At 42.7% G+C, this 25321-nt stretch overlaps 3 protein-coding genes across 9 annotated transcripts in view; 2 read left to right on the top strand and 1 right to left on the bottom strand.

Moving 5' to 3' along the window:
* HARS1 (histidyl-tRNA synthetase 1) overlaps window positions 1-8416 on the bottom strand; it is a 15047-nt gene extending 6631 nt beyond the window's left edge. For 2 of the 4 annotated variants that reach the window (XM_082725399.1, XM_082725400.1), the window contains exons 1-3: window positions 8175-8413; window positions 7804-7893; window positions 2259-2378 (exon numbers count right to left, since the gene is read on the bottom strand). In XM_082725399.1, coding sequence (XP_082581525.1) covers window positions 2259-2378; window positions 7804-7893; window positions 8175-8264 — 300 coding nt within the window. In that variant the 5' untranslated portion in view covers window positions 8265-8413. Of the gene's footprint in view, window positions 1-2258; window positions 2379-7803; window positions 7894-8174 lie in introns of all 4 variants that reach the window. The other 2 variants (XM_082725397.1, XM_082725398.1) reach the window with 2 other exon arrangements.
* On the top strand, window positions 8398-16328 carry HARS2 (histidyl-tRNA synthetase 2, mitochondrial). Of its 3 annotated transcripts, none has more exons than XM_082725396.1 (13): window positions 8398-8714; window positions 10153-10227; window positions 10493-10612; window positions 10738-10833; window positions 12046-12171; window positions 12267-12374; window positions 12627-12725; window positions 13017-13110; window positions 13901-14028; window positions 14121-14360; window positions 14523-14639; window positions 14841-14987; window positions 15527-16328. In XM_082725396.1, exons 1-13 carry the CDS (start codon window positions 8607-8609, stop codon window positions 15584-15586), a joined length of 1518 nt encoding a protein of 505 aa, XP_082581522.1. In that variant the 5' UTR covers window positions 8398-8606; the 3' UTR covers window positions 15587-16328. The 3 variants fall into 3 exon arrangements, with proteins under 3 accessions (XP_082581522.1, XP_082581521.1, XP_082581520.1); XM_082725395.1 differs by having other exon boundaries at window positions 8415-8714; window positions 12579-12725; XM_082725394.1 differs by having other exon boundaries at window positions 8415-8714; window positions 12552-12725.
* On the top strand, window positions 15538-25321 carry ZMAT2 (zinc finger matrin-type 2). Of its 2 annotated transcripts, none has more exons than XM_082725415.1 (6): window positions 15538-15713; window positions 17573-17666; window positions 19400-19523; window positions 20894-20967; window positions 21647-21792; window positions 22512-25321. In XM_082725415.1, the coding sequence occupies exons 1-6, from the start codon at window positions 15675-15677 to the stop codon at window positions 22653-22655; spliced, it is 621 nt and encodes a 206-aa protein (XP_082581541.1). In that variant the 5' UTR covers window positions 15538-15674; the 3' UTR covers window positions 22656-25321. The 2 variants fall into 2 exon arrangements, with proteins under 2 accessions (XP_082581541.1, XP_082581542.1); XM_082725416.1 differs by lacking the exon at window positions 15538-15713 and adding an exon at window positions 17059-17239.

Below are 25321 nucleotides of genomic sequence, written 5' to 3'. Positions count from 1 at the left end.
ATGTTCCATAACATTTCAATAAATACACTTCAGTATAGTTTTTTCCTTTGGAATATACATTTTTTTTTAAGATTTTATTTATTTATTTGACAGACAGAGATCACAAGTAGGCAGAGAGACAGGCAGAGAAGCAAGCCCTCTGCTGAGCAGAGAGCCTGATGTGGGGCTCGATCCCAGGACCCTGGGATCATGACCTAAGCAGAAGGCAGAGGTGTTAACCCACTGAGCCACCCAGGCGCCCCTGGAATATACATTTTTTGAGAATTTATTCCTAAGGTTGCATTATTAGATCAATGAAATGTTTTTATGATGCTTAAAGTTTGAACAATGTCAAAAGGCAAAACTGAAATAGTAGTTCTTACCATGTGATGGCTTCAATAAGGTGATAACATATTTTACTTACCAGACTGGAAAAGCTTAAAAAGCCTGAAAATTCCCAGTCTAGAATTAGAAACATTCATACATTTGGTCGGTGTTACGGGCTGAACTGTGTCCCCTTCAAAATTCATATATTGCAATCCTACCCCCCAGTAACCTCAGAATATGACTATATTTGGAGACAGTGTCTTTGAAGAGGTAGTTAAGCTAAGTGAAGATGGGGCCTAATCCAATTTAAGTGATGTCCTTATGAAAAAAGGAAAATTGGACACAGGCAGAGGGAAGATAATGTGAAGACACTAGGAAAACACCATCTACAGCCAAGGAGTGAGGCCTGAAACAGATCCTTCCCTCAAAGCCCTCTGAAAGATCCAACCCTGCTGACACCTGATCTTGTACTTCTAGCCTCCTGACACTAAATCTGCTGTGTATGCCACCCAAGTCTGCGGTACTCTGTTCTGGAAGCCCCAGCAAACCAAGAGAATTGGTAAACATAAATGAGTACAGTCTTTTGATTCAGCAATTTCTGTGAATTCACCCTGCAGATGAATGACCACCAGTACCAGACATTGTTCTAAGCAATGAATATACATCAGTGAACAAGACCAAGATACAGTCCACACCCTCATGGATCTTTCCTACTAAGGAGGAGAGGCAGTACACTAAGGCAAGAAAACAAATTAAGAGATAATTTCAGTTAGTGATAGCTGCTCTAATGGAAATAAAACTGGTCAATGTGATAGACAATGGATACTTTAGACAAAATAGTTGGAGAAGACTATTCGAAGAATGGCAGTTTAGTTGAGATCGGAAATTAAAACCTTTAATCTCTACTTTAATCTGAAATTAAATCAAACAAAGAGGGGCGAGGGAGTTCAAGAAGAGGTAAGGGCAAGTACAAAGGCCCTGAGATAGAACTATATTTAGAGGGAGGGGCCTAGGGAGAGGGTGGTTGCGTTATGGCCATTGGGGAGGGTATGTGCTATGGTGAGTGCTGTGAAATGTGTAAGCCTGGCGATTCACAGACCTGTACCCCTGGGGATAATACATTATATGTTAATAAAAAAAATCAAGAAAAAAAAAAAAAAAAACATATTTAGAATGGTCCAGGAATAGAAAGAAGACCAGAGTAGCACTGGGGCCAAGGGGAAGAATAGCACAAGATGAGGTGGGAAAGTAAGGCAATGGCAAGATCATGTAGGGCCTTGTAAGCATGAGCAGAGTTTGGATTTTGTTATAAATGTAATGGGTAATGGTTTTAAACAGGGAGTGATGCAGTTTGTTTTTTTTTTTTTTTTTTTAAAGATTTTATTTATTTATTTGACAGAGAGAGATCACAAGCAGGCAGAGAGGCAGGCAGAGAGAGAGAGAAGGAAGCAGGCTCCCGGCTGAGCAGAGAGCCCGATGCGGGGCTCGATCCCAGGACCCTGGGATCATGACCTGAGCCAAAGGCAGCAGCTTAATCCACTGAGCCACCCAGGCGCCCCTGGTATTTTTTTTTTTTTTTTTTTTTTAAATAGTAAAGAACTGGAAGCAATCCCAGGGTCCATCAACAGGAGACTGGTTACATATTTATTCTTTATATATATGGTTTGTATGTATCTCAAAAACATCTCAAGAACCGGTACCAGGGAATTCATTGTAGACAGAACCATAACAACGTCCTCTAACAAGGGCCCTCTTTTGGAAGCCACCAGCCATGACCACAGCAAATAAAAAGTAGGGCCTCTCCTTCTAAACCAGGCCTGCCTCCCTTCTCTTTGGAGAAAATACTGGTCTTTGTCCCCAACAGGAGAGACACTTCTCACTCTCTTATCATCTTCTTTGTTGTTTATATATCCACTCTCCCACCACCCAATTTCTCCTTACCAATCCCTCACCTTTAGTTCAAACACAGGCGTATCAATTACTTCTGCACCATGACGCTTGAAACAGCTGACAATTACATCAAACACCTTCTCCCGAACGGCCATCTGCCGGGGACTGTAGTCTCTTGTACCCTTGGAGTCCAAATTGGCCAAAAAACCAGGGATGGGATTTAAAAACAAACAGGAAACATTAAGGACAAAAATACAAAAGCATGGCCTTGAGGATGACAGATATAAACACTGCCCCAAACTTTTTTTCCTATGGGCTACAGAGTTGTAAAGCAAGCACAAACAATTCCCTAGTAATTATCACACCCATTTGCTAACACCCTTCTAAATTTCATCCCCTTTTTAGCGTGGTTATATTTTCTAGAATTCTTAGAATGCTGTTTTCTTTCTTTTTTAGAACACTATTTTCTGAGAAGTTTTCCTAAAAATTCATTTTCTATGAATACCAGAACATTTCCCTTCCTATGAGAAAACACATACCTGAAGACAGGTATATAAGCAACTCAAACTGGCTTAGCTAGTTTAGTTAAGTAACACTTAACCGCAGCGTAACTTAAAAAAAATTCCAATACTATTTGCAATAATTACTAAATTATAATAAATACGATTCTCTAATCTGCTTCTAATAACCCTATGACATAGGCTGGGCAGATTCCTTTTATGGATGAATTACAGGATATTGAGAAGTTAAATCATTACCTAAGGCCACTCAGCAGGTTCGTGGCAGTCAGGGCTATAATAACACTGTCCTTCCAGATCAGAGCTTCTAATCTGGGTGTTTACACCCTATTCTCAAATCTTCGGTCTCAGGACCTCTTTAAACTTTTACTATTTATTAAGGACCCCAAAGTGGATTATACCAATCAACGTTTATTGCATTAGAAATTAAAACTGTGAACATTTAAGAATATTTATTAGTTCACTTAACACACAGTAAATCCATAACACATTAACATAAATAACATTTTAGGAAAATACAACTACTTCCCAAAACAAAAAAAATTTGGTGAGAAGGGTAGCGCTGATTTACATTTTTGCAAATCTTTAATGTCTGACCTAACAGAGAACAGCTGGGTTCTTATATATGCTTTGTGCATTCAATTTTATTGGGATAGGTTGTTCTGGTTGCATAAAGAAAATCTAGCCTTACAAAGATGTGTAATTGTAAAAGAAGAATTTTTTTTTTTTAAGATTTTATTTATTTGACAGAGAGAGAGGAGAGTAAGTACATGCACACAAGCAGGGGGATCAGCAGGTGGAGAGAGAGGGAGAAGCAGCTCCCTGCTGAGTAGGGAGACTGCTATGGGGCTGGACCCCAGAACCCTGGGATCATGACCTGAACTGAAGGCACCACTTAACTGACTGAGCCACCCAGGCTCCCAAGAAGGAATATTTTAATAAACTTTTCAGCTAACTGTAGATAACCTTCTTAAACTAAACCAAAATCCAAAAATTGGTAGTTTCTTAAAGATTGGTTGCGGTGTGGAATAGGAACTACATCCGTAAATTTTTCACACTGTTAATATGGTACCCCAAATTCACAGAGACAGAAAGTAGAACAGTAGTTACCTTGGGGCTGGAGGGAGGGTAGAGGGGGAAGTTACTGCTTAATGGGTATAGAATGTCAGTTTGGTATGATGAAAATAAGTTCTGGGGATGAATAGTGGTGATGGTTGCACAACAATGCAATGTGAACCTGCTTAATGCCACCACACTGTATGCTTCAAAATGGTTTAAAAAGAGGTGACTGGGTGGCTCAATTAGTTAAGCATCTGCCTCTCTCTCTCTGCCCACCCCTCCCCCCAGTGCTCTCTCTCTCAAATAAACAGATAAAATCTTTAGAAAATAGTTAAAATGGCAAATTTCATGTCACATATATTTTACCATAATTTTAAAGATATCGACTACTCCATCTTGTACTCTGAATGAATCTTTTACCCATGCATTATTTTATAACATTATATACATCAGTCGTGTGGAAAACATTGGGTCATTGATAAATTATACAGATCTTCTAAATATTTACACACTTCACTATATTAGAAAACACCTTTGTTAATATCAACACAGATCTCTCTTTCACTACTAGATTGGGAAGCTGTCTACATGATGGGAAAGATACAAGTTCCCTAAAATCCTAACTTTCACCTGAATGCTTGAATTTTGTCAATGGCAAAAAATATTGTCAGATGTTGTCCTTGAAGTGACAAAGCTCACTTCATTCATTATCCAAATCTTTTAAACAGCAGTTTGTCTTTCAGTTTTTCTTTCAAATAAAAAAGATGTTCTGGGGTGCCTGGGTGGCTTAGTGGGTTAAAGCCTCTGCCTTTGGCTCAGGTCAAGATCTCAGGGTCCTGGGATCAAGCCCAGCACCGGGCTCTCTGCTAGGCAGGGAGCCTGCTTCCTCCTCTCTCTTTGCCTGCCTCTCTGCCTACATGTGATCTCTGTCTGTCAAATAAATAAATAAAATCTTTAAAAAAAAAAAAAAAGATGTTCTATGAAAACAGTAGGTAGGCAGCTTAAACTCGTGCAATAGCACAAGTGTTTTTCCTGCTCTGGAATGCAGCAGAAGTGCTTTCTGTATTCTTACCATTTCATCACACAGAATACTAAAAAAGAGAGTACTCAAGGGTTGGGATTCAATAAAATGAGCAAATTTTACTGTTATCAAGGACATTCATAAGCAAAACTAATTTTTAAAAAAATTATGAATGCAGGAAAATAAAGAACATGATGGCTACTCGAATAGTGTAGGGCTGCTGTCATGTTTCATGCTAAGACACCAGCAGTTATACTCACCAGTGCTTTTGTATTTTCATTAACAAATGTGGTCACAAAGGCAAATATATGTCAGTATAATCATAAAAATAATTTTGACCACAAAAACCTCTTGGAAGAGTCCTACCCCATGATACTATAAATTACACATCAAGAGACACATTTCAACAAACTAAAGTGGATACTAACTCTCCAGTATAATCTCACTTTCTTTTAAAATAGTATAGGGGCGCCTGGGTGGCTCAGCGGGTTAAAGCCTCTGCTTTCAGCTCAGGTCATGATCCCAGGGTCCTGGGATCAAGCCCCGCATTGGGCTCTGTCAAATAAATAAATAAATAACTTAATAAATAAAATAGTATGGAAATTTTCAAACACACATTATAGAGAAGAGTATCATACACCACCACGTTATGTATTACCCAGTTTCGATAACTATCAGTGTCTGTTATTTTTATGTTATCTAAGGTCCAACTTTTTTTTTCTGGATTATTTTATTTTTTTAAGAACTTATTTATTTATTTATTTGTTTGTTTATTTATTTATCAGAGAGAGAGAGAGTGAGCACAAGCAGGCAGAGTGGTGCGCAGAAGCAGAGAGAGAAGCAGGCTCCCTACTGAGCTAGGAGCCCGATGCGGGACTCGATTCCAGGATCCTGGGATCATGACCTCAGGGGAAGGCATCGGCTTAACCGACTGAGTCACCCAGGCGCCCCTTTCCTGGCGTATTTTAGAGTAAATCCAGACATCCTATCAGTTTGTCCCTAAATATTTGTCATTTGCTAAAGCACGAGGTTTAAAAAAAGCCAAAACACTAAAATACCTTTATTACAAACAACAAAACAAACAGCAGCCCTTTCATATCATCTAATACCCAAGCCGTGTTTAATTTTCCCCAGTTGCCTCAAGAATACTTTTTTAGGGTTGACTGTTTGAATTAGATTCTAAATGAAGCCCATGCACTGTATTTGTTTGTCTCTTGTCTGTTTAATCCACAACAGTTTCCTTTCCTTTTTAAAAAAATGTCATTTATTTTGAGGAAATTGAGTAATTTGTCCTAAAGAACTTTTCATATTTGGATTTCATTAACAGTGTATACAATGTGTCATTTAATACATTCCTCTATCTCCCATATTTCTGGTAAACTGGTAGGTCAAAAGGCCTGATTAGATTCAGGTTCAATTTTTCTTGGCAAAAATATTTCTTTCTTTTTCTTTTCTTTAAAAAAACTTTATTTATTTATTTGACAGACAGAGATCACAAGTAGGCAGAGAGAGAGGAAGGAAAGCAGGCTCCCTGCTGAGCAGGTAGCCCGATGTGGGGCTCGATCCCAGGACTCTGGGATCATGACCTGAGCCGAAAGCAGAGGCTTTAACCCACTGAGCCACCCAGGCACCCTGGCAAGAATATTTCATAGGTGGTGCTGTGTACTTATTGTGTCACATCAGGAGAAACATAATGTCTGGATGTCCTACTTTTAGTGATGTTAAGATCTATCATTGGGTTTAGTGAGGCCAGCCTGATCTGTCACAAATTCCCCATTAATTTTTCAGTGAAGAGTTTGAAAAACTATTGATAATATTTGCTTTGTAATTTTACATGGTCTCTTTCACCTTTGAAATTAGTTGTGTGTAGAAAGGAATAGCTCAATTAACTTAGGAGCCCAAAGAATGAACCTAAAAAGGTGACACCTTAACACAAGGAAGACCCCTCTCCTTTGAAGTCCAATTTCACACACATTTATTGAATTATCTGTTCAGTTCCAGACACCAGTCTCAGCCTCTCAGGGTAAATAAACTATGTGTATAAAAGTCACCAAGAAATACAATAGTAGATATATATATATATATATATAGTGCCAAGGGAACCTAGATGAAATGGTAAATAGTTCAGGTTATAGAATTTACAAAGAATGACATCTGAACTCCTCCTCTCCCGAAGGAGACCACGCTAGTAATCTCCAACGGATTTCCACTCCTCTACTCTCCTGTATATTTGGTTCTACTAATCCAAGTCTTTTTCTAATTCCTGGAAACTACCAGCATTCTCTTCTCCTTCAGGATTTCCATACTGTTCCCGAACTTACCTTCCTCATGCTCTCTCCCTGGCTACCTCCCATTCATCTTGGTCAGTTAGTATATCACTTCTGTGAGGCTTTTTCAGACGCTCTAGTTCTTATTTGTCCCAGAGAATGCTTATCATTTCTTTTTTTTTTTTTATTTTTAAGATTTTATTTATTTATTTGAAAGACGGAGATTACAAGTAGGCAGAGAGTCAGGCAGAGAGAGAGAGAGAGGGAAGCAGGCTTCCTGCGGAGCAGGGAGCCCGATGCAGGGCTCGATCCCAGGACCCTGAGATCATGACCCGAGCCAAAGGCAGCAGCCCAAACCACTGAGCCACCCAGGCGCCCCTATCATTTCTTTATATCATTTATCACAACCTATAATTACATATTCAAGAGTGGAATTATCTGTCCTAAGTCTGTTTCCTTCAGTAGAATGTAAGCTCCATGAGGGCAGGCTATATTGTTCATCATGGCATACTCACATATTATGGTGCTAGGCACTTAGGAAACACTCAGTAAATATTTACTTAATGAAAGAAGGAGTAGCAGTAGCTGGCATACTCCCCTAAGCACCCAGCTGGTCTAGTTTCTGCCATCCCAGAATGACTCAGATTCCAATTCAGCTCCCAGAAGAACTGTTCAAGGAAGCAGGGGCATCCACCCTTGGGAGTGGGATTAGGGACTTTCTCCTTAAAGGAATTATATTTACCTTGGGGGTTTTGAGCACAAACTTCTGTTTCCCTTCATCAGGGCCCAGCTGCGCCTTCAGTTTCAGTAGTTTTGCCACCTCCTCCTCGATCTGTGGACGTAAAGTAGGTGCTGAGCTATCACGTCTGCCACTCCTTCCTCTCTCGGCCATTCATTCAGTATCCCACCCTCATCAGAATTTGAGGCACATTTCTCTCCCCAAGCCCAGCTTTGCTTCTCTCGGGTCCTACCCCGCCCACCTTCTCAACCAGGCCCTGCTTCTCCCTTCCCCGCCCGGTCTCCTTTTCCCACATCTCTCTTCTATGCAGACCACCCAGCTCTAAGTCCTCCCTGGCCCTAATTTTGGCCTCTCCCCTGCCACCTGGGTCGCACCTGCTCAGCGCTGGCCTTTTGCTGCTTGAGACCCCGCACGCGCTCTCCCTGAAGTCGCACTAGCTCCTCCAGTGCTGCACGTTCTGCCATCCTGCGGCCAACCGGCGCTGAACGCTGTCTAGATCAGCTTTTGTTGCCGCAGCCTCAGCACGGACAGCTTCCGGCTATCGAGTCACTGGCCCGTACGCCTAGAGAGCCTCCGCCGAACGCAACAACCACTTCCGGCTACTACCGGAAGTGTTGAAGCTGAAACGGAGCCGGTGAGGTCTAGAGCCGCCTTTCAGTCTTTGGAAGATGCGGAAGTGATCGCGTTTTCGCCGGTGCCACGGCTAACCTCTACAGCTGTCTGCACCCTCACTGGGGTGGGGTCCGACCTGCCTCGTTCCCAGGTCCTTTGGCTCCTGTCTCGGAAAGGCGGCCTCCTGTTACACGATGCCCTCGTTCGGACTCCGGCACAGGAGGGCCTGGGCTTCACTGTTGAGCCAGCTCCTGCGACCGTCCGGTCTTGTGTGCATCAGGGAGGTACATTTTCATAGTCAGGTGAGCCAGACTGAGTGGTCAGTTGCGGCAGGATATCCAAGTCTGAAAGCATGGACTCGCAGCGGGCAGTCCAGTAGTACAGTCGGGTTTTTTTGAGTAGTTTACCGGTACTGAACTAAGCATTTTAGATGCTTTGTCAGTTAATCCTCATAGCAATCTTGAGAAGTTGGGATTATTTCCATTTTACAGTTGAGGAAACAGTCTGCAAGGTTAAATGACTTATCTGCGGATACATAGTGAGGGAGCATTTTTAACATAGGCCCAACAATCCCTGATGTGAACCTCTTGGGGTCAAATACATTCTTAAGCAAAGTATATAAATAGTCCCATTAAGTGAGATGACCGAAGACCAAAGGTATACTGAGTCCACATTAGAGTATACCTCAAAATAAGCTTCCCCCTCCCACCCCCCGAAAAAGAAACGCCAAAACAAACCACTTTGCGGTTTTTAGAAATTTGGGGATTTTGGAATTGCAGAGGAAGGGCCGTGGACTTGAACTGCCATCCTTTGGAGGAGACAATCCGCCAAAATAAGGAACTACCACACTCTCTATATTTCTGGAAGGACATACAGCCTGCTCCTAATAAACAAAATTACCAATTCAGTTTTACTTTGGTAAAGACCCTAGCAGATCCTTTGTGCTATCCTGAACAGCAGTGTTCAGATCTTTTGTTACTAATTTTCAGTTAGAGCATCCTACCAGTCTGATTTTTTTAGTTCAGTTTGGATAGCCATTTCCTATTCTCTCCTCAACCAGGCATGTTCTGCGTTCCCTTCTGTCTTTAGGTTACTTTTTCCATGTCTCTAAGCCTAATGACCATTGCTTCTGTATTAAAAATTCATGTTCATGTGTTTGCTCTTTGAGTTGGAACTAAGAATTAGAGATCATACTAATCCCTACTCCTAGATGGTTGGTGGCATTACTGGTAGGTTGTTCTGTGCCTTCATTGTTCTTGGGTGCTTAAGCTTTTCCAGACGTTTAAAAAGCCCAAATACAGGGTATACATTTAAAAACTCCAAATATTGGGGCACCTGGGTGGCTCAGTGGGTTAAGCCTCTGCCTTCAGCTCAGGTCATGACCTCAAGGTCGTGGGATCAAGCCCCACATCAGGCTCTCTGCTTGGCAGGGAGCCTGCTTTCCTCTCTCTCTGCCTGCGTCTCTGCCTACTTGTGATCTCCGTCTGTCAAATAAATAAATTTAAAAAATCTTTTAAAAAACCCTCCAAATATGATAAAGATGTTATCTTATTTGTATTGAGTATATAGTGCAAATATGATGCATGTTTTGGAGGGAGCCGGAGACTGAAATGGATAAAACAGTGTTCAGGTTGTCTGTTGCTCAAGACCAGAGGTCTTTTCAGGTCTGGTGATAGGGCGAGAGATGTCCCAAGTCTGGCCAGTCTTGTGGCTCACATCTCACATTCTATTTTCTGCCAGGTTTCAGAAGCAGTGCTAACGTCCCAACTGAAACCACATCAAGAAAAATCAAATTTTATTATTAAGACACCAAAGGTAATGCCCTTTGCCCCACCCTGTCCTATTAGAGTGCCTTGGAGGACTGCCCTCTGCTCTGCTTGTCTCTTCCTAATCCATCTTAATGTCTTTTAAGATTAGGTTTTAAAAAGTCACTATTCTAGAGATACTGATGAGGCTCAGTCAGCTGAACTCAAAAGAGATTTCAACTACTGATTTTCAATTACAGGTGTTGTTTAACCCTTTGTCTTAAATGATCTTGTTTTTTGTCTGTGTTTTCACCATGACTACTTTTGGTATCTAGGGCACCAGAGATCTTAGTCCCCAGCAGATGGTTATAAGGGAGAAAATTCTTGATATGGTGGTTGGCTGCTTTAAACGTCACGGAGCAAAGAGATTAGATACTCCAGCATTTGAACTTAAGGTAAGAAGAGAAAAGAGAGTGATGGAACTCCATTTCTTTTCTTGCCTTCAGTTTCCCAAAGAGCTTTTAGCCTGTGTTCCGGAGTCCTCCTTTGAACTCTGGTGGTTTTTGTTTGATCCCTGCAGGAAATGCTCACTGAGAAGTATGGAGAGGACTCTGGGCTAATCTATGATCTGAAGGATCAAGGTGGAGAGCTGTTGTCCCTGCGCTATGACCTTACTGTATCTTTTTGAGTGTTAGGAGACTGACATCTCTTTCCAAATCCAGAGGGTTTTCTTTGACAAAAGGGACAGCAGTGCCTCTAGGATCCCATAGGTCTGTTTGCATTAGCCTTTACTTCCAGTTTTTCCCAGAAGGCAATTCTGCCAGCAGAGCCTGGCCTGAAACATTCATTTAACTTTTATTGTGTATCAGACTCCCTTGAGGAAGATTACAGAAATACAGATTTCTGGACCTTATCCCCAGATATTAATTCTGTACCTGGATTGGGGTTCAGCAATCTAATAATCTGCATTTTATTTATTTATTTATTTTTAAAAAGATTTTATTTATTTATTTGACAGACAGAGATCACAAGTAAGCAGAGAGGCAGGCAGAGAGAGAGGAGGACGCAGGCTCCCTGCTGAGCAGAGAGCCCGGTGCGGGGCTTGATCCCAGGACCCTGGGATCTTGACCTGAGCCGAAGGCAGAGGCTTTAACCCACTGAGCCACCCAGGCGCCCCTAACAATCTGCATTTAAAAATTTTTTTTTTTTTTAAAGATTTTATTTTTTTATTTGACAGACAGAGATCACAAGTAGACAGAGAGGCAGGCAGAGAGAGAGAGGGAAGCAGGCTCCCTGCCAAGCAGAGAGCCCGATGCGGGACTCGATCCCAGGACCCCGAGATCATGACCTGAGCCGAAGGCAGCGGCTTAACCCACTGAGCCACCCAGGCGCCCCACAATCTGCATTTTAAACAGGCACTGGGGTCATGAAGAGGTGGGTGGTTCTCAACCTATACTTTAAGAAACGTTGGCATTAAAAAAAAGAAAGAGAAGAAGAGAAAAAAAAAATTGACATAGAAGTTGCAGGCAAATCCAGGTTCTGAAACTTAACTATTTTGAAATGGTTGAGAATTGATCTGAATGAGAAGGAATAGCCCATGCTTGGAGTTCTTGGGTCATTTTTATCTCATAGAGTGGGCAGCAGGACAATTTCCTCTGCTTTTTTACTGAACTTGCACTTTTGCTTGATGGGGTTCCTTCATTCATTTATATATATTGAATGTCAAGCACTTCTAGACCTTGGGGATAGTGGGAAACAAGACAGAACGTCCTTGTTTTCATCCTAGTGGATGAGATCCAGTTGGTAATGGCCCAGTTCTCCCAAATGTCTGTACACTGGGCCCAAGCTTTGGAGGCAGTATGCTTTCTCCTTAACCTCTTTATGTGAGGTTCCTTTTGCTCGTTATCTTGCTATGAATAAAGTGAAGAGGATGAAACGCTACCATGTTGGAAAGGTGTGGCGGCGAGAGAGCCCAACCATAGTCCAAGGTCGCTACAGGGAGTTCTGCCAGTGTGTAAGTGACCAGCATTGATACAGGTTTGGGGATCTGCAACCTGGGAACTGGCTGCTCAGTGAAGATTTTGTTTTTCCCCTTTTTTTTTGCTGCAGGATTTTGACATTGCTGGTCAGTTTGATCCTATGATCCCCGATGCAGAGTGCTTAAAAATTATGTGTGAAATCCTAAGTGGGTTGCAGTTGGGGGACTTTCTCATTAAGGTGAGACTAGGGCTGAGGACTGAGGGGAGAAGTCTGGATTTGATATGGGTGCCCTCCTAAAACATAGGTGACTCCAGCCCTTAAGCCTGTAGACCTGGGACTTTCTCAGTACAGCTGTTATATTTCGTCTATATAGTGATGCTGTGGAAATTATTTTCTGTCCTTTTTATGAGACAGGCTAACAGGGACTGCCCTTGTTTTGAGGGAAAGCACATGGACAAGGGACTGGGGTTATTTCCACTGAGTTCACAGGTCAATGATCGGCGGATTTTGGATGGGATGTTGGCTGTCTGTGGTGTTCCTGAAAGCAAGTTCCATGCCATCTGCTCCTCAATAGACAAACTAGACAAGGTAACTAAAAAGACATGCTTCAGTAGACCATATCAGAATCTCTGCCCTGCCCTGAAATCTGTACCCCTAGAAAAAAATAAGGAGACAATAGCTGGAAATGAGCTTTCTCTGGGGAAGGTAAGGAGATATTCTGAAGCAAGACCTGAACTTTGTTGTGCAAAAGCTTTGTTGACTGACTGCATTTTCTAAGTTGTCTCCGACTTTGTTGAGTATAGTGTTAGCTAGTCGTGACATTTCCAGTTAGATGATGAAGGATCTTGGAAGTGGGCTAATGTTTGGGTATTTGTGCAGATATCGTGGAATGATGTAAGACATGAGATGGTGGCAAAGAAAGGCCTGGCTCCTGAAGTGGCTGATAGAATTGGTGACTATGTTCAATGTCATGGTAAGAACCAGCATTTTCAGAGCTATTGATCGAACTGAGGGGGAGGTATGTACAACTTCTATCTCTGAAACAGCTCCTTTCTTTCTTTCTTTCTTTCTTTTTTTTTTTTTTTAAGATTTTATTTATTTATTTGGTGGAGAGAGAAATCACAAGTAGACAGAGAGGTAGGCAGAGAGGTTGGCAGAGAGTGGGGGGAAGTAGACTGTCTGCTGAGCACAGAGCCCAATGTGGGGCTCGATCCCAGGACCCTGAGTTCATGACCTGACCCGAAGGCAGAGGCTTAACCCACTGAGCCACCTAGGTGCCCCTGAAATAGCTCCTTTCCAAAGATAAGCTAAGTGCCAGAGTCTGGCTTGAATTTAATTTCTCTTTTACTTAGTGTAATAAACACTTTATGTCTTCAGATGGCAAAGGCAGAGGAGGAGAGTCTGGTCATAAGAGATCAGGACTTTTTTTTTTAATGACTCTATTTTAAAAATTTTGTTTATTTATTTGACAGAGAGAGAGAGAGATCACAAGTAGGCAGAGAGGCAGGCATAGAGAGAGGGGGAAGCACGCTCCTCGCTGAGCAGAGAGCCCGATGCGGGGCTCGATCCCAGGACCCTGAGATCATGACCTGAGCCAAAGGCAGAGGCTTAACCCACTGAGCCACCCATGAGCCCAGGATTTTTTTTTTTTTTTTTTTTTTAATAAGAAAGTGAGGATTAGCTGGAGCATATTGAGAATAAATTTGGGTAAAACACTTCTGGGTGAAAGCACAGATCTTATTTTTCCCCATATGTCTCCCCAGGTGGGGTATCCTTAATAGAGGAAATGTTGCAGGATTCTAGACTATCCCAGAACAAGCAGGCCCTAGAGGGCTTGGGGGACTTGAAGCTGCTATTTGAATACCTGACTTTATTTGGAATTGCTGAGAAGGTAAGCTGAATTGGGAGGGGACTTCCTGGTGAACTTTGGGGTTCTTAGTGTTCTGAGTCTTTTTTGGACTTATTATAGTCTTGTTCCCACAGATCTCTTTTGACCTAAGCCTAGCTCGGGGACTGGACTACTATACTGGAGTGATCTACGAAGCAGTGCTACTACAGACCCCAGCTCAGTCTGAGGAGTCCCTCAATGTGGGCAGTGTGGCTGCTGGTGGACGCTATGATGGGTTGGTGGGCATGTTTGACCCCAAGGGCCACAAAGTGCCATGTGTGGGGCTCAGTATTGGGGTGGAGCGAATCTTCACCATTTTGGAACAGAGGATAAAGGTAGGTACTAGGTAGGGGTGGGGTGGAGCTGGAGACTAAAAACTCATGTTTGTGGATATACAGTTGGACTGTTTTCTGATGATTCTTTATGTCTTTTTTTTTTAATTACTTATGCACAGGAAGTTGTTTATTAGTTTTACTTTCTTCTCTCTCTTTAATCAGACTTCTGGTCAGAAGATACGGACCACAGAGACCCAAGTGTTTGTGGCTACACCACAGAAGAACTTTCTTCATGAACGGTTGAAGCTAATTTCAGAGCTTTGGGATGCTGGGATCAAGGTATAGTAGAACTGATAACCAAGTCATCTAGGTATGTGTGGCCATTCAGGTGGCCATTTCTACCTAATGCCTAAGGCGGAACTCAAAACCTTCTTTTCACTAAAGTATCTTCTGGTAGGAGAGCTAGCTCCTTACTTCTTTGTAAATGCTTGAGGAGTGTGGTCACTTTTAAGCCTCTTATTCTGTCTTCACCCTTTCCAGGCAGAGCTGCTGTATAAGAACAACCCGAAACTACTAACTCAACTGCACTACTGTGAGCACATGGGCATTCCATTGGTGGTCATTATTGGTGAGCAAGAACTTAAAGAAGGTGTAATCAAACTTCGTTCAGTGGCCAGCAGGGAGGAGGTGAGTGGGGGAGTAGAAGGAACCTTAGATTCTTTAAGAAATATGTATCTTATGGCTGAGGAAGTACCTTCAGGGTTAATAGTGATAGAGAAGAATGAAGAGCCATGCAGGCAATCTTTTAGCCAGTTAGGGTTAGGTAGGTGGGCAGAAGGACAGATGAAATTTTTTTTTTTTTTAGATTTTATTTATATTTTGACGGAGAGAGAAATCACAAGTAGGCAGAGGCAGGCGGAGAGAGAGAGGGGGAAGCAGCTCCTCACTGAGCAGAGAGCCTGGTGCAGGGCTCGATCCCAGGACCCTGAGATCATGACCTGAGCCAAAGGGAGAAGCTTTAACCCACTGAGCCATCCAGGCACCCCGGAATCTCTTTAGTCTTAAGTGCATACGTTCTCTAGTTCAGCTTGAAGCCCACGCTTCTTCCTACTGGTTAAATAAGTAGTGGGAACAGATGCAGGATAAAATGAATTTGGAAATGCAGTGACTAAGAAGCTAGTATTACACTCTGTAGTTTGTCACATGAAGGTTCTCTTACATTACAGGTGGCCATTAAACGGGAAAGTCTTGTGACTGAAATTCAGAAGAGACTATCTGAGTCTTAATCCTTGCCTGCTTGCCATCTGCTGCTCTTTCTAGAAGGTGTTTCTTCTAGGACTGAGTTCCTGATGGACTTCACAACTGCTGGCCAGGATGAGTGACAAGTTCCTCTGCCTCCTCCATCCTTTCTGGGTACAGAACTGTAGGAGGCCCTGAGGATTCCTGGGCTAGTGTGAGCAGCTATTCTGCATGGTTGCAGATGGCTGGTATGTGAAAGAGGCATGCTTTAACTGCAGAGACAGATGGCAGATTTGAAGTGCCATTGAATGCTACCAAGAGGTGCCGAGATGGTTGCTTTGAGCAAGGCTCTAGGAAAGTTGCCTCAGGCCGAGACCATTGAGATCAGAAGTCAGGTACTTAATCTTCCACTATGGCTTCTGACCAAATTTGGAGAAATTTGTCCACAACCTGCCCTTGGCTTGTCCAGGGAGTTTTGGGAGACAGCAAAGAAGGGGCAAATGGCTGCTTTCTCCTTTGTTTGAGGACAAAAATGCTGTCCTAACGGTATAGTAGTGCTCATTTTGACATGTAATCTGTCTAGTCCACACTCTTAATAGAGTGAGGCTGTCTTTATAGTAATCTTGAATGTTGAATTCAATAGGTGACTGACAAAATGGTCTAATCTTTTGAGATTTTGGAAATCATTTCCTGTGCCAGAATTATTGCTTGTCTATATTCTGTGTTCTCCTATGGAGGTGGCTGTTCTAGAAGTGAATGGATAATACATTAAATAAAATATTAAATGTAGTAGTTTGGATGATTTGTTATCAGGAGATTGTTTTGCATTGGCTGTAGAAAATGCTGGAGTGTACACTGGAGAATTCTGAGAGCTAGGAGCATCCTCCAGGTGTGATGCTTCTGTATTAAGTGAAGGGAGCAGTCAGTTCCCCAGTGCTCCCCACTGTCCCTTCCTCCCCAACTTGGAGACACAGTCATGTCTAAATCAACATATAGTGAACTGTCTGCCAGAGTTCTTCACCCTACGGCTGATGACTGTAGGCTAATGACTGGCCTTTCCAAGTCCAATCATGTTGACTAAATTGTGCCCTATAGATTGAATGACTATAAAGTTCCTCCCAGAAGGAAAGATGAATTAACCGAAGGGTGATAATATTGCTTCAAAAATAAAGAGACAGTGTGCAAAAAATGCTTTCTGTATGTGCGCTGGGGAGGCTGCAACTTTTAAAAACACTGGTGTCGGGGCCATATCTTCAGTGCATACGGGTAAATGGGGCAGCTGCAGGCTCCTGATAACCCATTAGACCCTAAAGAAAATTTCGAAACTCTTGGCAAACGCACACAAAATTGATTAGACTAGGTCAAAGGGCACCGATATGAACCGTGTCGTTCTTTGTAAAATCGACGAGTTGAACTGAATCAGTCCTTTGATGATGCTTGTTTAGAAAGCCAAGGCGAAAACATTTGTAGGCGCCCTTACTTCCGTGTTGCTTCACATTCTCCATGCGCATGCGCCATTTCCTCGGTGCAGAGGCGGGGCCGACAAGCTTGTTTTAGAAACCCTCCAGTCCTTAGCTCGTTTAGAACGCGAGACTCTAACTTTATTGGAGGGCAAGCTTGCTTTACGGCTCAGGGCCGCTTTTTACGTCATTTTCCGGCTTCCCATTCACTTCGCAGTGAAGATGGCGTCGGGTAGCGGGGTAGGTGTTGTGTGTGAAGAGGCTTTGGTTGGGGGGCAGAGGGTGGCTTCTCAGCGCGGAATATCCTGACCCGACTGGCTTCTCAACACCTTTTTGCGGTCCAGTGTCCCGGGTTCAAGAACTTCCCCGTGGGGTCCTGGCGGAGGGTCTATGGACTCCCGGCGGTCTTTTGGGTTAGGGTCTTGAGGCCACCTCAGCCTCCTGGTGCGGTCCGGAAAGTCTTCGCTTTGTACAGGTCCCGGGGACGCCTTGCCAGCGTGGACGCGGTTCCCTCCGTTTCTCTAGGGGTCGGATATGATTAGCAGCGAATCTTGAGCACTTTTCTCCTTACAGACAAAAAACTTGGACTTTCGCCGAAAGTGGGACAAAGATGAATATGAGAAACTCGCCGAAAAGAGGCTCACGGAAGAGAGAGAAAAGAAGGATGGTGGGTGCCTGCTCCATCAAGGGCCATGGGTATCGTAGAAGCGAAGCCATAACTGGAGAACGGGTGGGAAGTTGAAATGCGATGTCCTCATACCCTGTGTATCCTCTGGCACAGTGTTGCCTCCCTGGTTCTGGATTTCTTAATGTAGAAAATGAGAGCGAGGAAATGGACTGAAGCAGTGTTGAGGTGTTTTCCAGCTCTGTTTCCTCTACTTTCTTTGTCGTCCTTTTGCTTAGCTCATTTCCTCCTTTCCTCAAGTATGGAGAGGATAGTAGAATCCTTAGTAGAGAAATGACTGTTTCGCAGCTGTGCATTACTGCTACTGAAGATACTATTTCACTTGAAGTTACTTAAGGGGAAGAAGAACATAATAATCAGGACCTTCCCCTCCCTATAACCTGAGAAGAGCAAGGGTACTCACCAACGACCGTGTGATTATTTCAGCTGGTGGTTAGTGGTACTGTTCCCTATGTTTTGTACAGTGTCAGGGAGTTGGTTCTTCTTTCCTAGGTAAAGATTCCACTATACAAAAAGAAATACTATTTTTTTCATCTGTATTCAAACATATGCATTCTTCTTTCACTTCACTTCTACACCACCTTGCACACACTAATCCTTTTAGTTTTTTTTTTTTTTTTAAGATTTTATTTATTTATTTGACAGAGAGATCACAAGCAGGCAGAGGCAGGCAGAGAGAGAGAGAGAAGGAAGCAGGCTCCCTGCTGAGCAGAGAACCTGATGCGGGGCTCGATCCCAGGACCCTGCGATCATGACCCAAGCCGAAGGCAGCGGCTTAACCCACTGAGCCACCCAGGCGCCCCTAATCCTTTTAGTTTTGATATAATTTGTACAGTAGTGCCAAGTATGTGACAGGTATTTCCTGAATGTTGGTCCCCTTTAAAAAATTTTTCCCCAGTCTTCCAAAGATTACTTTTGTGTTGTGCTTGGGATATCTATCTGAAAGTATTACTGCCTATCCTTGCTTTTATTTAATTTTTTTAATCTTTTTTTTTTCTTTTAAGATTTTATTTATTTGAGAGTGAGAGCACAAGCAGGGTGAGGGGCAGAGGGAGAATAAGACTTCCCGCTGAGCAGGGAGCCCGATGTGGGACTTGATCCTAGAACTCTGGGATCATGACCTGAAATGAACTGAAGGCAGATGCTTAACCAGCTGAGCCACCCAGGTGCCCCTCCTTGCTTTTCTTTTAAAAGTTTGCTTTTTGTGAAAATTAAGAACCCCCTTCAGTTCAGTTAATCAATAAATAAACTTTGCTTTTAGACTTGCTGGTTTTTATTTTTTAATTTTTTTTTAAGATTTTATTTATCTGACTAACAGATATCACAAGTAGGCAGAGAGGCAGGCAGAGTGGGGAGGGGGGTGGAAGCAGGCTCCCTGCCGTGCAGAGAGCCTGTTGTGGGGCTAGATCCCAGGACCCTGAGATGATGACCTGAGCCTAAGGCAGAGGCTTAACTCACTGAGCCATCCAGGTGCCCTTAGACTTGTTGGTTTTAAAGTGATAAAAAGTCTGGAGAGCTTGGGGATTGCTTTTCATTTTTCCTTTGTTGAGATTTTCACTAGCTGCTGCTAGAGGTTCTCACTGTTCCCTTGGTTCGGGCTCAAGAAAGAAATGAGAGTAGATATCTGTATTTTGGGTTGCATGCATTTTTTTTCCCTTTCTGCTTAAGGAACTGTAATATTAAAGGGACTTCTTTCTCTATTATAATAATTTTAGGAAAACCAGTGCAGCCAGTCAAACGGGAGCTTCTCCGACATAGAGACTATAAGGTGGACCTGGAATCCAAGCTTGGCAAGACAATTGTCATTACCAAGACCACGCCGCAATCTGAGATGGGAGGGTGAGTGACTTTTCATCTTTCTCAGGAGCTAAAAATAGGTTAAGTAAACTGTCTGTGTTGGTTTTAGCAAGTGTTGAGGAGGTTTTCTGGCCCCAGGAAAACAACCATGTTACCTATAATTCTACCATTAGATTTTTCTTTCTTCCCCACCAAAGCCTCAATAAACATACTAATGTCTCTAAGCAGGGACCACTCTGTAGGCCTCTTCATATTAGTGCTGTAACTACTATTTCATATCTTAAAAGGAAAAAATGAAGGAAAGGACTATTAAAGACATTTCTAGGGGAGAGATTAGGTAGAGCTAGAGTGGAGCCTAGGAGCTGTTGATGGTGAATAAAGGGAGTTGAGGTTCCAGACTGGTGCAAAGTATTTTGTAGTTGTTACGGATTGCTTGATTGTACACCTTCTTCCTAGAACAAGACTATAACCCATGGGAAGAAGTGTCCTGCAAGAACTTTAGTCTTTTGCCCACCACTATTTCTCTGTTCATTTAGGTTTTCTAGCAGGAGGGCAAAAATAGCAGTGAGTGACATGTCTTTGGGTTGCCTAGGAAACCCACTCATGTCATTTCTCTCTGTATTAGTTATCTATTGCTGTGTAAAATAACAAGTTCACCCAAAATTAAGCAGCATAAAATAGCAGGTAGCTCACAATTTCTGTGGGAAGTAATCTGGGAAAGACTCTCTGATTCTGGCTTAGGTTTTCACAAGGCTTCATTGAAGGTGTCTTCTAGGTCTGCATTCATTTGAGGCATAAGTGTGCCTGATTGATTTGATTCAAAGCTCTTTCGTGTGACAGTGCTTTGGAGGCCTCTCCACAGTGCTGCTCACAATAAAGTAATTGCTTCCCCAGAATAAGACATAGACTAATACTGAAGCCACTTTTTTTTTTTTTTAAATGTAACCTAATCTTGGAAGTGCTATAGCATCACTTTTGAACTTTTAATATTTTACTTATTTATTTGAGAGAGAGAGCAGGAGCAGGCAGAGGGAGAAGCGAACTCCCTGCTGAGCAGGGAGCCAGACACAGGGCTCAGTCCCAGGACCCTGAGGTCATGACCTGAGCTGAAGGTAGACACCTAACTGACTGAGCTGCTAGGCACCATGATGTATTCGTTTGGTTACTGATGAACCCTAGTACAAATTGGGAGGGGACGTCCCAGGGTACAAATACCAGGAATTTAGGGGTCGTTGTGGGGCCCGTCTTAGAGGCTGGCTACCATATGCTTCTAAGAGGTAATACTTTATGAAAATGAGAAGTGTCTTCTTCTTGTAAAAAGGAAATTTACCTAAATATATGAGTTTGTTGGTTGAAAACATTAAGCTCTTATAGCTAGATTTGACACAAATGTGGTTTCTTCTATTTGCTAGGTATTACTGTAATGTCTGTGACTGTGTGGTGAAGGACTCTATCAACTTCCTGGATCACATTAATGGAAAGAAACGTAAGGCTTGGAGGTAGTTTGTGACTGGAGCTGGGACTGGATTTTGGAGGTGGGGTAGGAGAAAGGGTGGTTTCAACTGGATCTTTCTTTCTTTTTCTTTTTTTTTTTTTTAAAGATTTTATTTATATATTTATCAGAGAGAGAGAGAGAGCAAGCACAGGCAGACAGAGTGCAAGGCAGAGTCAGAGGGAGAAGCAGGCTCCCTGTGGAGCAAGGAGCCCCATGTGGGACTCGATCCCAGGACGCTGGGATCATGACCTGAGCCCAAGGCAGCTGCTTAACCAACTGAGCCACCCAGGCGTCCCTGGATCTTTCTTTAATGCCCGAGAATTTCTCCAGTGGCTTCAGTACAGGGCATGCTTTACTTCATTATCTAATGTTTTTGGAGGCCCTGAGGTGAGACACTGTTCTAGGCTCTCAATAAGCCCAGACAGAGCGCTTCTCCAAGGCCTAGCTGTCCTGACGAGTGTGCATTTGCTAAGAAAGGGCAGTTGAAAGTCACTTGGATCTTGCTGTCTGTAGCTGCTGCTTCTGAGAATAAGTAAAACCAAGGGAGTTTTTTCCCAGTCATAATTATTTTTGATGTGTATTTTATGAGACTTTTTTAAATGTCAAAGAGTTTCTCAGGGGCTGAGGTTATTGTAATGCCATTACCTTTTTCTCTGTTGTTCCCACCCAGATCAGCGAAATCTGGGCATGTCTATGCGTGTGGAACGTTCCACCTTGGATCAGGTGAAGAAACGATTTGAAGTCAACAAGAAGAAGATGGAAGAGAAACAGAAAGATTACGATTTTGAGGAAAGAATGAAAGAGCTCAGAGAAGAGGTAAGGCTCTGCTAGCCTTCCCTCTTTTGTCCACCAGCTTTGAATTTCATATTATGAATTGTGAAGAGGCGCTCTTCTTTGTTCCACTCCCACCCTCAGAGGATAGATGTATCCTGAATTTCACTATATTGGGGGGAACATTTATTACCTGTGTTTGGGACTCTTGAAATCTGAAGGATATGGCTATAAACCTATCCTTTTTTTTCCTGGACTGTCTGGGCCTACTTTTTTTTTTTTTTTAACTATAGCAGGGATTAAATATACCTAATCCCCAAGAGGCTCATGGAACCGGGCTGCCTGGGTCAGAATTCTATTTCCTTCACTTACTGGCTATGACTTTTGGACGAGTTATTTAACCTCTCCATGCCTCAGTTTTCCCATCAGAGATCTTAGTTTATAATCTACAGAAAGTGTTTAGATCAATTACTGGCATATACTTTGTGCCCCAGAGTGATAGTTGCTATTATGTGGTTTTCCTTCCATAACTTTTTTAAGAACTAGAGATGAACTGGGATGTAGGATTGAGAAGTGCTCTTCACAGGCTAAAACTGCTCTTTTTTGTTCCTTAAAATCTTTACTGTGGCTTTTCCTCTGCTCTTGAAATTTTACTTGCCTTTAACTATTTTCTCCTAAAGATAGAAAGGAGTCTTGACACTCACTTGTCTCTTGCAACGTTTGGCTCAGGAGTCTGAACTGATTCTGAGTGATTTCCCCCCTAGGAGGAAAAGGCCAAAGCCTACAAGAAAGAGAAACAGAAGGAGAAGAAAAGGAGGGCTGAGGAGGACTTGACATTTGAGGAGGATGATGAGATGGCAGCTGTGATGGGCTTCTCTGGCTTTGGTTCCACCAAGAAGAGTTACTGAGGCTTTTCGTGCTTGGCTCTTTGCTAACTTTGTGTGTGTGGGGGGGGTGTCATTTTTGGGGGGATACTTGGGAAAGTCCTTAAGAGCCACAATGGGGAGGTCTAGAGGGTGGATGTCTGTGGTTTCCCTCTACTTTGGGAGAGAGCACAGGATGCAAAGGTAATGCTGTGGCGTATTCCCTCAGTATGTCACTGGAGTCACAGGACTTCTGCCTGAGTTCCCAATAAAGAAAAACCTCTTCTGAGGCTGCTTTCCCAAAACTCCCCCTGTATCTTTCCCTCTTCATCTGTCCAATTTCTTCTCTGAGCATCCTACATTTTTCCTGTGTTTTCCCTCTGTTTTAATTTTGACTCTTGCTTAGCCTACAGCAGAAGGATTTTCTGGGTCCCAGTGTCCAGTTGATAGCACATTTTTGAATAGCCCTCTTTCCCCCCCAACCCCCTGTGGTTCTTCACCACCTGTGCATGCATGTGTATTTCTGCCTGGGTCAGTGGTATGTGCGGGCGTGTGTGCATGAATTTGTCACATAGAGGGAGCCAGAGCTAGAACCTCAGAACATTGCTGCCTTGGGGTCTTATGTTCATGGCTCCCTCAGTGCATGTAACGGGAAATTAAATGGGACGAATGTTTGGTGTGGTTTTTGTCTGGTGAGTTTTTTAACCTTTCTTTTTCATATGTAGACTGTTCAGCTTTTCCTGTTTGTTTCATTTTGTTGAGGATTACTCTTTTTTTTTCTTTCTTGTGAGCAGGCTCTTGGAAGAACCTGTTTGATGCAAAAAAGAAAAAGGAAAAAAAAAAAAACCTTAATATGGGAACCCTTGGGTCTCAGAGACTGTTCAACATGTATAATAAATGGCATTGACTGGGCCTGTTAATTTGGTGGGAACATTCCATATTCTTCCCTGTGTATTGTTTTTTTTCTTCCTACACTGAATATTTACATATAGACCTCCTTCTTTCTTCTCCCTTCATTTGAGCCCTGTCACTTTTTTTTTCCCTAGGTTCCTTCAGCACGAGTTGTATTTTCCTCTGATGGGATGTGTGTCCGGAGGAGTCTGAACAGAACTTTACCTATAATTTTAGCCTCCTTTGGTCTGTTTTTGGAAGAGTTTAGGGTTGAACTTAGTGTTTTCTTTACCATATGCCGTTATGCTAAGCACAGGATTACTTGGTTTTGGAACTTTTGACATTTGGGGCTGGTTAATTCTTTGTTGTGGAGGCTCTCTTGTGCATTTCAGGATGTTTTTAGCATTTCTCTAGCCTCTGCCTACTAGATGCTGGTAGCACCTCCTCCCCAAGTTTGACAGATAGGATGTGTCCCCCCAGTCCCATTGAGAAGCATTGATAAGCTGCCTTCCCTACTTTGGTCTCACTTGAGAATTGGATGACACATACTGCTTAACTGAAGAGAAAGCTTTGATATTCCCTGGATTGGGTACTGTGCCAGATCCCAGGGTTACAGAGGGAAAAAAAAAAATCAGTCTCTTGAACAAACCAGCAATACTTACACAAACTCCAACTAGGTGAATTCTGTAATAACCTTTGGTGGTTCTGTACTCTGAAAAGTGGGCTCTGTGTGGGTTAGCAAGGCTGCCACCATATGGCTTATCTACATTCCCTGCCTCATTTAGCCCCTTGAAGCGTCTGAACTACCTGTGGGTCCCTTAAAGTACTATACTCTATCCTTTGGACTTTTGTACATAACTCCCTTGGTGCCAGGCATAACTTTTGCCTAATCACTGTGAATGTGTCTGTCTCCTGGCTCAGAGTTTCACATAGAGTATTTTTTAGCCAATTGCAGACAGATTAATGGGTTCTTCCCTTGACAGGATTATGTGCTCTACTCTAGTAGACTGGGCCCTTTTGCTTCCCCTTTCAAGGCAGGCTGGAGAAAGCATCAGCTGAGTTCCTTCTGTTTCTTAGTACTCTTCAGGAAACCACCTAATTCAGCTTGTCTTCAAATGATTTCCTGCTCCCTTTGGTATGGTGGAATCTTAACTTTGGTCACCTGTTCTAAAAAGCATTCTAAATTTTAGGTTCTCTAAATTCTCTTGGGACTGGCAAGTGGTTGGCTCTCTAAGGGGTTGGTCCATGTCATGGGTATGTGAAAGGACTCAAGGTGGTGACTTGGAAAGGGGGAAGAAGATGGGATGGAAATTTAGGAGCCCAGAGCAATCCCAGGTAACTCAGAAACCTCTATAAGAGAAATTTCTTTGATATTTGTGGTCTCTAAAATCCATGGAAATTTTGCATTCTGGTTGAGGACTATGCCTGTGACTGGCCTCCATGTGTTCATTTATTCAGTGGTTGCTTAGATGCTGAACATGTTCTAGGCCCTGGTATTTTCTGGGGTAAGGCATCAGGGTTTCACCTGTCATGGAATTTACATTCTGGTGGAATTGCCTTTAAAGTACCTAGGGAACAAAAGATCGGATGGCTTCAGATGATTCTGTGGCTTCCGCACCTACAGTGACTCTTGTATCTCTCTCATAACCCCCTCCAAAAATTTAAATGTGAAGATTCTTTAATCCAGCAATTCTACACTTAAGTGTCTATCCTAAAAACATACCTGTGTATGTGTACATATACTTGCAAGGATGTTTACTGCAGCTTTGTTTATATAACAGTGAAACATTTAAAATAAAACTGGTACATTTATTCTTGAA

Source organism: Mustela nivalis, assembly GCF_964662115.1.
Source record: "Mustela nivalis genome assembly, chromosome: 3".
NCBI classification, from domain to species: Eukaryota; Metazoa; Chordata; class Mammalia; order Carnivora; family Mustelidae; genus Mustela; species Mustela nivalis.
This window is presented reverse-complemented; position numbering and strand designations above follow the sequence as displayed.